This window comes from Kryptolebias marmoratus, linkage group LG11 (genome assembly GCF_001649575.2).
Source record: "Kryptolebias marmoratus isolate JLee-2015 linkage group LG11, ASM164957v2, whole genome shotgun sequence".
NCBI classification, from domain to species: Eukaryota; Metazoa; Chordata; class Actinopteri; order Cyprinodontiformes; family Rivulidae; genus Kryptolebias; species Kryptolebias marmoratus.
In genome coordinates this window covers 25,859,970-25,872,405 of record NC_051440.1, presented here as the reverse complement: position 1 = coordinate 25,872,405, position 12,436 = coordinate 25,859,970, and the positions used below count along the sequence as shown (strand labels likewise).

Below are 12,436 nucleotides of genomic sequence, written 5' to 3'. Positions count from 1 at the left end.
GTGAAATCTCTGCTAAAATCTTGTGTTTTGAATCAACATTCATATAAACTAATTCATGTCATTTCAGTGAGTCATCATGGTTGTGCCCTGAGTCCTCTGCTGCTTCAGATGAGGCTGATCCCCATGGATTTACAAACATATACACATTCAAGTCACTTGTTTTAAATAAATGCTTCTATTTTAATTCAGTTTTGGTGTTTATTGTAGCTGATGTGCAGGGGGAGAATCAGTGGTTGACCTCAGGATGTGAACGCCAGCAGAGTTAAAGATTACAAAGAATAAATCCTGTTTTCTTGGGAAAACTGAGCGCTGAAGGTCATCTGTTCCATCGTTAACTGAACCGTCAGAACAAGCCGAGCAGAAGCTGAAATCAGCAAAGCGGTAGCTGAAAGTTTTAAACGTTAAAAGGAAAGCAGCAGCCGGAAAAGTAGCTTAAAGCTAAAAAACAACAACAAAAAAAGTCGCTGGACACTGTTCCAAATCGATTGTTTTGATCTATGAATGATTAAAATAAAATATGCAGGAGTTAGTTTGATTGAGCAGAAGTCTTGTGAATAAAAATCTGCAGAAACTAAAACAATTCTGTAAAAACCAAGCAGTTAGAAGCTCTTAAAATAAGTTTGTTTTCATCCTTCACTCCTTTAACCCTCAGCTCGGAGGAAAGCGACCTCTGACCCTGAAACCCTTTCATCTCTGACACGTGTCAATAAAAACATTTAGCAGAAGACTGAACCTCGTTAGCTCCGCCTGTCGGGGCTTCCCTCTCACTTGAGCCACCAATCAACAGATTTTTCTTTTTTTTTTTACCCTCCTCTCCCTCTTTCCTTTGTGTCCCGTCAAGCTTGTCGAGCGATAAAAGTGTCGCCGTATCTCAACAACCTCTGAAGTGTCATTTCCCCAGCGAGCAATTTGCTTGACGGGGCGCAAAGTGTCAAGGTGAGCGCGCGGCGCGGCGTCGACAGGAAGCTGCTGGAGGATGAGGGAGAGACGAAAGAGGAGCAGAGAGATAAAGGAGGAAAACTATTAACTTTATCAGGTTTTATTAGGAGGGACGCATAAAGACACACTGAAGAAAAACAGCAGATTCTTAAAGACTGGACCGATCCCAGTTCATACATTCAACGTTTACTTATTGTGTCTTTTTAAAAAAGAACCTGTTCCTGTATCTGTCATTATTTGGGCATTTAAAAGAAGAAATAATCCTGACTTCAAACAGGAAAGATTTAATCTGATTTACTGTCAGAAAGTGAGAAAAACCAGCTGAAAACATCTGGTTTCAGCTGAATATTCGGTTTTTTTACCCCTTAAATCAAAGAGAAACTAAATGTTTACTGAACTCATCTAATTTAAAAATTGATTAAATAAGTTAATGAAGATGAAACAAAAAATGTCTGAAAATAGTTATTTATAAAGAACAAAGTGTTGGAGAACATTAAATCATTTATTTTGATTTATAAAGATGTTTAAGAATTCATTAAACACTTTATTGATCCTTAATGCTCTCATTTATAATCATCATTCACCAGCATGACAGACAGGTGTGTGTGTGTGTGTGTGTGTGTGTGTGTGTGTGTGTGTGTGTGTGTGTGTCTGTTAGCAAACCAAATCTAATAAAACTCAGAATAATCGCCGGTTGTACGTACGTCTACAACGACTCACCTTTGGAGTCAACCCGATTCAAGATGGCTGCCACAGCTAATCATCTTAGCAAAACACAAAAATGGCTAAAACATTAACAAGATATTTAAATTAAATTAAACTAATAGTTAAAAACGGCAGAGTTGACTAAAGAAACAGAAGTAGACCCGTCCGAAGCAGGAGCGGAGCGAAATAACGGCTCAAATTATCGCCTTTCATGCAACAAACTGCTTGATACTCTGACACCAAAATGGATATTTTTAATAAAACTGGGTTAATAAAACTACTTTATTACTTCCTGTGGGGGCGATGAACACATAAATGAAGGGAACGTAAACAGAAGAGTGGGATAATGGCAGAAAGCAGCTCTGCACCGATAAATATTCTGTCGGATTTTAATGTTTTGTTTTATTTAAGCCGACGTTATTATGATACAATCAGCACTGCTGTTCATTTTTTATCTACCAAATCATTTTAGAAATTAATTAAACAGATAAAACAACAAACAGAGACAGTTCAGGCTTTTAGTATTGTTGAATGTCTAATTTTGTTTGTTTTTTTAACAGATTCAGATTTAACTCCGCTCTGAGCGCCTCTTTCCTGCCGCTGGTCTTTGTTTTGTGACGGTGTTACAAACTTTATCCCCCATTTAGTCGTTCTCCTTAAAAACAGGAGCACTTTGTAAGTTTCTTATCCCATCCAGCTCCTCCTGGGGAATTCTCAGCTGCTTCCAAACTCTCCAAAAATAATCCCTGCGGCAGATTCTGGGTCATCCTGCAGGTCTCCGCCCAGCTGAATGTGTCCTAATATTGTATTTAATGAGTTCAAATTATGCATATTTGGATATCTGACCATTTTATTGACCACACAAATTACTTTATCCGTGCTCGTTTTGATATATTACAGTCAACGGCACAAATATTTGTTTGGGCCACAGGTTTTAGAGTCTTTCAGCGAGCTGTTGGTGATTTGCAGCAAACTGCTGACAGAGATGAATCTAAATATACATTTTGTGCACCTCACTTCTCCTCCTCTTTCAGTCACCCTCCCCTAAAAAAATAAATAAATAAAAATGACCTACACAGCTTTTTTCCGCTGAAGGAGAGCTCCGGCGAACGCGTGCGGGCGGCTGATTGAGGCGTTTTAAAGCGGCGGGTAAATCATATATGGATGAGTGTGGTGAATAAAAAGTGCTGAGCTGCAGTCGGAGTCTGATTTGTGCTCATCTGCAGCGATGCTATCTCACAGGAGCAGCTGACAGCGCGCGGCCAACCGGAACATGAGAGCGTTCATCACCTGAAGCCGTGTTGATGGTCCTGACCGCCTCCCGGGCACTCACTCTGTTGTTGGGGGGGTAATCAGGAACGGCATTCTGGTTGCGCTTCTCTGACATCCGTGGACTTTCTTTGGCAGGTTGGTGACTGACAGATTGACAGATGGAGGAGAGAGAGGAAAAAAAAAACCTTTTAGACACAAAAAAAGGACAGGAAAACATCTGATCTGAGTTAAGCACAAGAAATACATCCTTAATTCTGAAAAAACTGAGACGTTGTGTAAAATGTAAATAAAAAACAATGATTTCTTCTGATGATTTCATGACTCATTTTATTTACAATAGAAAATAGTAAACATCAAATGTTCAATTTAAGAAACTGTAGGATTAGAGTCGTGTTCTCCTCTGTGGAGCATCTCCCATCAGTCTAAACATCTGGACCTGAGGAGAGCAGCTGCTGGAGGTTTTAGAGGGAATGTTGTCCCATTCTTGTCTTCTTTGCCAGATGTGTGTGTTTCGTGATGCTTTAAAGGTTTTCTGGACTGCAGCCTGTGGTATAACACCGTCCTGCTGAAATATGGAAGATACAGCCTGAAAAAGATGCCTGATGGGAGCAGATGATGTTCTAAAACCTGGAGATCCTTTCCAGAGGCACTAATGCACCCACATACCATCAGAGAGGCAGGCTGACCTCAGAACAGTTCTCCCTTTTTGGTCCAGAGGAGAGACATCTGTTCACATCTGGCTTCTTCTTTGCCTGATAGAGCTTTAAGCAGCAGACAATGATCTGTGGAAGTGTTCCTGAGCAGAACCGAACCAGAACCTTGAGCCTTGACCTTTGACCTCAGAGGTTTCAGGACCTCTTCCCATCGTTCCTTCTTTAGATTCAGCCTTTAAATGCTCTTTTTACCCTCACCCCCCTGACTACCTGGTGATAATTAACCTCGTTAATCTCTAAATGCTCCTCCAGATGTTTCTCACTTTTACAGCCTTTTGTTGCTCCTGTCTGAACTCTGACACGTTCCTGCTGTAAAATCCAACATTACCAAGTTGCTTTCTCCCAAAAATGTACATTTTCTTAGTTTAAAAGTTTGATATGATTACTATGTTCTGCTGGGAATAAAATATGCATTTATGAGGTTTGCAAATCATTGCTTTTATTTACATTTTACAAAAACACCCCAGCTTGTCAGAACTGGTGTTTTATAACAGAGGAAGTTAGTTGAGAGAAAATGTGATCAAATAAAAATTGGAGCTTGTGTGTGTGTGTGTACAAACAAGAGCGACAGATGTTTTAACCACAGAAGAAATGTGCCGGGAACACCGCCTGGTTTCCATTACAGCTGCTGACAGTCTGAGTTTTACACACTGTGCTGTGACACACACACACACACGTGCACACACACTCACCCCGACTGGCCGTGTTGCTCGTCAATCGCGTCCACCGCACTTTCCACGGAGCTCAGCAGAGACTGGATCTGATTGGCTGACTCCTTCAGGAGGAAACGGGTCACAAACTGTTCCACATTGGTTCCTCTTTCATACACCTGGAAAACAAAATGTTCCTGGCATCAATAATCTGAGACTAAACGGAACCAGAAAGGTCCACAGTCATCGTTGGAGAGATTTGTGTTGGAACATCCTTTCAGATTTTATTTTCTATTTGCATGATTTCTAAAAAGCTTTTCCTAAAATGGAACAAACAAAAAACACCAGAAATAGTCTGAGCTTGGATGTACAGCTTGGTCATTTCAAAGTGATGTTCTGAAAGTTAGTTATCACCAGCCGCTGAAGGCAAAGGTGGATAATTGTGTGTGTGTGTGTGTGTGTGTGTGTTTGTGACCAAAATACCTCATTAACCACTGAATGAATTTTAATGAAACTCTTAATCATTTCAGGAACATCTACAAGTCATAAACTTTTGGAGTCAGTCCAATTTAAGATGGCTACCACAGCTAATCAGCTTTCACAAACAGAAAAATGGCTTCAATTCAGTCAGTTTTACAGATTCTGATCTCAAATCTAACATGGTAGTAACTGAGAGTCATTAACAACACGTACTCTGAGTGTGGTGTCTCACAGTCCTGCAAGAGATTAAACATAATTTGACCAAAACAGTTAAAACTCATCTCCCAACATAAGATTAAGATGAGTTCAGCGGGCGATATGCATTCCTTCATTAGATGCAAGGCCTTTATTTCATCAGCAGTTAGGACCTGATTTGCCTTGATCTTTTTACAGGAACCAGGCTAACGGGTAACCAAATTTATAGCTTGGTCTTTAGATAAATAAAACAATTCTGGCTTAAAATTGTCATACTGGTGTTAAAGAACTATAAATAACCATCTGCTGTATTTGCAAACATTAAATTTCTACAGTTTTGCATCAAAAGATTAATGTCTGTATCACTGTTTAGGTGTGTGGAGGATGCTGATGGCATCACTCAGATCAGAAACAGGTAGTTAGTCAACGTTTGGACTCGTTTCTACACCTGATATCACGGCTGATAAGAAACTAAGTATTGATAACTATCTGACAGAAAAACACTTGAAAATGGAAAAATCTTTCCCTTTAAGAAGATGCTCCCAGCAGCTCAGACACTGTTACACAAATGGTTATTCTTTTAGGCCAGGCTGGAAGGTCAGCGTCCTCCTCCTTTCATTTGACAAATCAGCTTCATTGTGGAAAAAAGCCAAAAAAAATAAAAAATCAATACAGTTTTCTGCTGTCAGCATCATTCACCTCCCTGATAAGACAATAGGACCAACTCACATGAACAAAAATGAGATTTTAAACTCTGAAGTGCTACTATGGGACCTTAAAGGAACAAATTAAGACTGTTTAGAGGATTTTAGCAGAGTATGGATGTTGGAACACAACACTTGGCAAAAACAAGAGTCACTTCTGGACAACAAACCGAAGCTTTGCTGAGGAAGTTTCAGATAGTGTTACCTCTGCAACACTTTAATTATTTACAAATAAAATCCCTCCTCTGCACATTAATCTTCCAATCATAACGAGGCACAGCAGCCTTCAGGTGTACGACCGTTTACAAGCTGCAACGCTGCGGTAAGGTGACGTTTTTATCCCTAAACTACAATAACAAAATGACAAAGAGAGGACTAAAACTCAATTATAATTCAGGATTATATGATTAGGCTAAACTGGCTTAGGAGATCCAAGCCTTCATTCATAAAACAAACAAAATCTTCAAGAATTGTGGTATAAAAACATTTAATTTGCATTAAACCAAACCATCTTCACAAAATCCACCGTGCAGTATTTCAACAATTACAGTAACTCAGCCATCTGGATTTTGAATAAGATGTTTTCTTTGAATGCAATGAAGTGTTTGATTATTTGAAACCTGCAAAAAAGTATTGAATTTTAGGAAAATTATAAAAATAAATTATCTGAATCAAAGCCTATAATTTGAGGCTGCAGGATGAGTCAAAGATACACAAAAATAATCAAGTTTATATTTGTCTCCTAGTTCATTAAGCTGCTTTTCTGGATATTTTGAGGCATCAGAAGTAAAAATACCTGGTTGGGGTACAAATTAATCATGATTTCCCTTAAACTAAACCTTCTAGCAACATTATTCCACAACAAAATTTGTTTAAAATTGAATTTTACTTCCTTGTTCTTTTAGAGCAATGCAGTGTCTTTTAATCGAAAATACAACTTGTTACAAAACAAATAATTTAGCTGAAAGCGTTACTCCATTTCAATTAAATCTTTTGACTTAAAAAGTTAATAACTTATTAAGATATAAAAGTTTCCATCTGAAAAACTGAAAGAGGAATATGCAAGATAAACTGTCAGTCTTTGTAGATTGGATGGAACGTGACAAGAAACTAAACTAAAACTAAAGTTTTGATTTCTCATTAAAGTAAAACCAATAAATAAAAAAATCTAACCTGTGTACCTATTTCAAACATTTTGTTAAACAAAGATATATGGAGCTGAAGTTTGTGATGTAAAAAAGGACAAATATATATTCTTTAGTGATTTAGTTCCAAATTGATTGAAATTTTTCAGAAATGTGTAAAATTATAATATCTTTAGCGGTTCTTACATTCAGACAGTCTGCATCCTTGGAGAGGGAAACTAAACTACACCTAAACAAGCAGATTTAGCATCTGTACCTACCCCTAACCAAGCCGAAAACAGTAAATCATAAAACCAAATTTTTCCAGTAAAAGTGTTTCAAGCTTGAAGCTCCAGTCTGAAAACTCGTCACTCGTTCATAAACATGAACTGGAGCTGTTGTGTCTAATGTCAGTGGGAACTTGTCAGTCGTATAAAGATGCCAGGTTTTGGCAAACAGCAGCATCTGACGCCCCGAGAGCACGAACAGCTCGTATCGACCGGCGATGGTGCACAAATCTGATCAGTTACAATCACCGGAGAGGAAAGTCATTAAGATGTTATTTGGGAAACAAATGTGATCTGAAGACAGTCTCAACAAAACCAAACACCAAGCAATAATTGAGTACACGTGTACTCCAGAGAGTGGAGTTAGTCGGTCATGTCAGAAGTCACAGTGCTGTGATTCAGGGAGGAAATTAGGGTTCCTGTGCAGTCAGCCATTCTCTGCAGAGCTCTAATCAAAGACAAACTCCCCCCACGAGACGCCAAATCACACAAGTCATTCTGACTTCCATTATCACAGTCAATGGCTTTTCCACACAAACACCATCTCCTCTGCATCACCTGCAGCGAGAGACGTTCCAAGAGCAGCTAAAAGCACGAGCACAAATAACCGCGAGACAACAAACACTACAGCAACTTCCGCTTTTACCCGCCGATAACACGAGCACCAAACTTAGTCATTTATCCAAAAACGTGCACGCCTGAATAACCAGAAATAAGAGAAATCTGTTATAATTTGGCCTGCAGTCATAAAAAAGGAAAAGAATTGTAGAAACTACTGAATGCCTGCAGGCGTATTTCCAGATCATTTACAGATCCATGTGGGATAAGGTAATATTGATATTTTGGTTTGGTTCTATTAGACTCATTTGTGCAGAAGAAAACTCAGAACAATGTTTCCGTGAAATGAGGAGAAGACGATGTTCTGAGCTCAGCTGGATTAAACAACGGGAGGGAAATTACCTGCCTGCCCGCCCTCCCTCCCCCCAGACTAACTCCAAACATCACTTTAAACCATTTTACCATCTCTGGGTTTAAGCTTTGATGGTGTTCAAAGTGTTTTTTCCTCAAAGGGTCATGTAGAAACTGGGACTCAATTCTGCCAAATATAAATGTTATAATTCTTTTACAGAACAGGATGTTAATTAGCTGCTGAAACGATGCAACTGGGCAATACAAATCTGAAACAGTCTTAGTGAGAGTTTAAAGTTGACAGATTAGATCTAAAGATTGGTGAAAAATAAAAGTGAATGTACAGAGGCTGAAGTAAACATCCGCTCGCCCTGAAAATAAAAGCACAGCAAAACCTGGTTTCAGAATAAAAGCTTTAAGAGATTTTAGATTTGCGTGCAGAATGATTTATATTTTGTTTCTGATTTTTCACTGACCTCCTGTGGGCAGGATGTGGCCCCAGATGTGGGATCTAAAATAACATTTAAAGAAAATTAATATCAGAAGAACAGATCTGGACACAAAGATCGATCAGGAAAGTGCAGAAGGAGAGCTTATTTCTGACCTGGTTGATAGGTTTTAGCTGGCCTGAGTGGGGCAAAGACCAAAGTTCCCATCCTAAAACAACTCGAGTCACAAACTTTATAAAAGTTTCATGTGAGCAACGTTTACTGAAGGCAGGGAATAATACTTTGGTCTGTTTGTCTGTAGCATTAGCAAAATATGAACCACTGGATGAAATTAAATGACATTTATTTAAAAAGTAATCACTGGATTTAAAATCTACAGCTGACAGCCTTTGGGAGTCAGTCAGATTCAAGATGGCTGCTACAACCATTTGGATCTAGAAACCCAAAATTGGCTATAACTAGTTTTATAGATGTTGAGCTAAAATTTGGTGCGGTAGTAGCTGAGAGTCATCCCTCATGCATACTTTGAGCAGCATTGAGTGGGATAATACTTCACATTATTTTTAAGATTTAACCAAAACAGACAGAACTGGGATTTCTCAACACAAAATGATCTCAGTCTAAAAGTCTGGTATGAAACTCAGCAGAGAATATAAATTCCTGCAGGAAATGATAGGTTTGTAATGAGTTTTTCACTTTTTATAAGTTATTCTTGCAGAAATATAATTATGCTGCCAGGAGAACTCGGGCTTCAGGGGAACAACAGCGAGCTCCTGAGCCAATTATCACTTTTTAATTTCCTCACAAAGTCATTTAAAAATCTATCTACAACAAGTAAGATGTTAACTGTTCATAGCGATTCCATACAACCCCATTTTAAAATATCTGAACCATCCCTTTATTAAGCGCTAATGGCTTTCTGTGTCCGTTAATGCTGTATTTCTGCGGTTAGAACCTCTTCTTAATTAACTTAAAACAAGGCGGCAGTTTTTTGGCCTCCTAGGGAGAACCTCCGCACCGCTGGTGATCCATCCTAAACATCCAGTTGATCCAACCTCAAGACGACCAATTAAAAATATTAAATATGCTAATTCTGTTTGGTCCACAGTTCAGCCCATCTTTCACTGTATTTTTTTTTCTTTCTGCATCCCGTGTGACTCTTTGATGCAATTTTCCTCTTGCAAGTGTGTCCTGAGGGCCTGGCTAGAAAAACCTGAGAAAGAAAAGCTGTAATCTATAATTCAAACAGACCACTGACCCGAAAGAACATACAGAGTCCATCTCTGCAGGCTTCCCAAAGAAACCCTGCTAACTAGCTGCAGCGTGCACGTTGGTGTCTGTCTCGGTGGCGTTTCAGAGCGCGAGCGTGTGCCGAGGTGTGCTTGGCTTCTTTTGGTAATTTATTAGCGCTCTCCAAAACCCATCACATCTTTAAGGCTATTTTAAGACTTGAATTTCCTGAGATGGGAACAAAACTGTCAGGATGGAGCCAGTGGAGTAAGTTAAACCTGCAAGTGTGTGAAGAGTTTGTGCGCTTTTGTCTTCTTAGAGTTACCAACAAATCCCCTCGTCGCCACACGTGTGCATCAGTGGGAGGCAAAGTCTCCCCCTCGTATGCACCCAGAAACACAAACAGTCTATTTGTGATAAGATGGAGGTGGCTGATTATAGCAGAATGCACAAAGTGGTAATCAGCCATTATAAAAGGTTGGTCTCGTTAGAGGAAATTATTCCATCTTCAGTTTCTCAGATGGGGACAAAAGCTCTGCAGAGAGGCGGCGCTGACAGCTACGTGGGCCTCCATTTTGACTGGCACAATCACCTGAAAACACTTCAGGGCACCAAATTAAGCCAGCATGCAGGCATATGAACCTCTTCTAGACACAAAAAACAAACAAATTCTGTATAAATCAACCAAATTCAACTGAGAAAGGTCACCCAGAGCAGAACAATCAAAGTCCTGTCGGTAAAAAAATGTTTACCATCTAAAACCAAAAGCCATTAATTATTAGAAGTCAACTGTCTTTTGGTTAGCAAAATATCTCAAACCAGTGGATGGATTTTAAGGAAACTTACAGAAAGTACTAGATGTCCATCTACACCCGACTAACCTTTGGAGTCAACCCCATTCAAGATGGCTGCTAAAGCTTAGCTAACATAGAAAAGGCAAAAATGCTAGAACTCAGCCAATTTTACAGATTTTAAGCTAAACATTTAGTGTAGAGGCTGAGATTTATCCTCAACACATATTCAGACTGCTAAATGATTGCATGAGATGAGACATTTTTCTACAGCAGAACAGCTACAACCTTGTTTCCTCTCAACAAAAGATGATATTAGCGTGAAACTGTGGCATGATTTTGTGAAATAATTATCTGAGAGAAGTCTCATCTTTGACCACGGCTGGCTTCATACTTGTCAGCATGTTTCACAACACATGCATCTTTTTTTTTCTGTCTCACTAAAAGTCAGAGAAATAAGAAAAGAGGAAAGAGAAGAAATGTGCAGCTTGAAATCTCCATCCAGGTAGTCTGCCGTCTGGTTTCTGCACTTTCTACTGGTAAAATGCCCAAATCGAAGTTCAAAGTGTGATTTTGATTTTTTTTTAAAATCAGGTCCTATCGGTTTGATCTTTGTTGCTGTGGCAGCCAATAAAAGTTGTGGGAAACCCGAGGTTCCTACCTTAAGAAGTTGAGTTATTTAATTCACAGCTGAAGACATCAGCAGCTTTTTTTTTACCCCCTTTTTTCACAGGTTGTGCTGCTGAGCCAACATCATCTCACAACAATAGGTTTCGCTTTCTGCAAGGGAGGGAAACCTCTGAAAATCCCCACAACCCCGCCTCAGCTTCACACATATACCAATTAAAATGGTAACCTAGCAACAACAGTCAATATGTCTCCAAGCAACACCATTTTAGCACTATGTAAATTTTATCAGAGCTCTAACAGAGAGGAACGCATTTATTTTTATGGTCTCCTCACTATGCAGCAATCGGAAACTTTGTTAATGCACTCAGTCCGCACAAACACAAACTCGTTTGTTTTGGTCATTTCCTTCCCGTTTCACTCGTTTTTCACCATGCAGCACGAGCTGACCACAGAGGATTCAGTCGTGCGTGTTCACTGTGTGTGAAACGGATCAGAGAGTCGGGTCGAGCCCAGTTGTGGAATTAAACGCTCCGGCACCCGGAAGATGTCCCCAAGGGTCTTGTTCTGGTCCATTAGCCTGACACTGACGCCACACAGATGCAGCATAATCAGCATTTATTCTCTGCTGGAATTAAGTGGGAACTATTTGTACAAAACGGGGACTTTATTAGTGAAAAGCTGTGAGAGATCTTAGGGTTAACTAAAAAAACAAACAACTTTAAACCAGTGGTTCCAAACATCAGGATCTTTGGACTTTGTGTCATAAAACTTCAAGTATGGGGGTATGGATCATGACTGAAAGAGCAAAATCCTGGACACAAGCAGCTGGAAGAGTTTTGTGAATAGGTGACCAGGATGACTGACCATTTCAGAGGTTTTCAGTGGAGATCATGTCTGGAGACGGGGCCGGCCAGGACAGGGTCTGGATCTGATGGTCCTACATCCACACCTGATCCCCGCTGAAAACCTCGTTGTGTCCCTCTGCCAGTGAAACCAAATCTGAACCCTTCTTTTCCTCACTCAAAACTTTTCTTTTCAACTCTTTAGGCATGGTCAGTAGTCCATCTATCCATCCATCCATCCATCCATCCATCCATCCATCCATCTTCCTCCTCTTATCTGGGGTCGGGTCGCGGGGGCAGCAGCCTAAGCAGGGAGACCCAGACTTCCCTCTCCCCACTTGGTCCAGCTCCTCCGTGGGAATCCCAAGGCGTTCCCAGTCCCTCCAGCGTGTCCTGGGTCTTCCTCTGGGCCTCCTCCCGGTGGGACGTGCCCTGAACACCTCACCAGGGAGGCGTCCAGGAGGCATCCTCACCAGATGCCCGAGCCACCTCAACTGGCTCCTCTCGACGTGGAGG

The 12,436-nt window shown here is 40.1% G+C and overlaps 1 protein-coding gene across 2 annotated transcripts in view; it reads right to left on the bottom strand.

Moving 5' to 3' along the window:
• necab2 (N-terminal EF-hand calcium binding protein 2) overlaps positions 1-12,436 on the bottom strand; it is a 97,843-nt gene that overhangs the window by 37,164 nt on the left and 48,243 nt on the right. For both annotated transcript variants that reach the window (XM_017434667.3, XM_017434666.3), the window contains exons 6-7: positions 4,322-4,458; positions 2,935-3,059 (exon numbers count right to left, since the gene is read on the bottom strand). In XM_017434667.3, the coding sequence (XP_017290156.1) occupies positions 2,935-3,059; positions 4,322-4,458 (262 nt within the window). The remainder of the gene's footprint in view (positions 1-2,934; positions 3,060-4,321; positions 4,459-12,436) is intronic.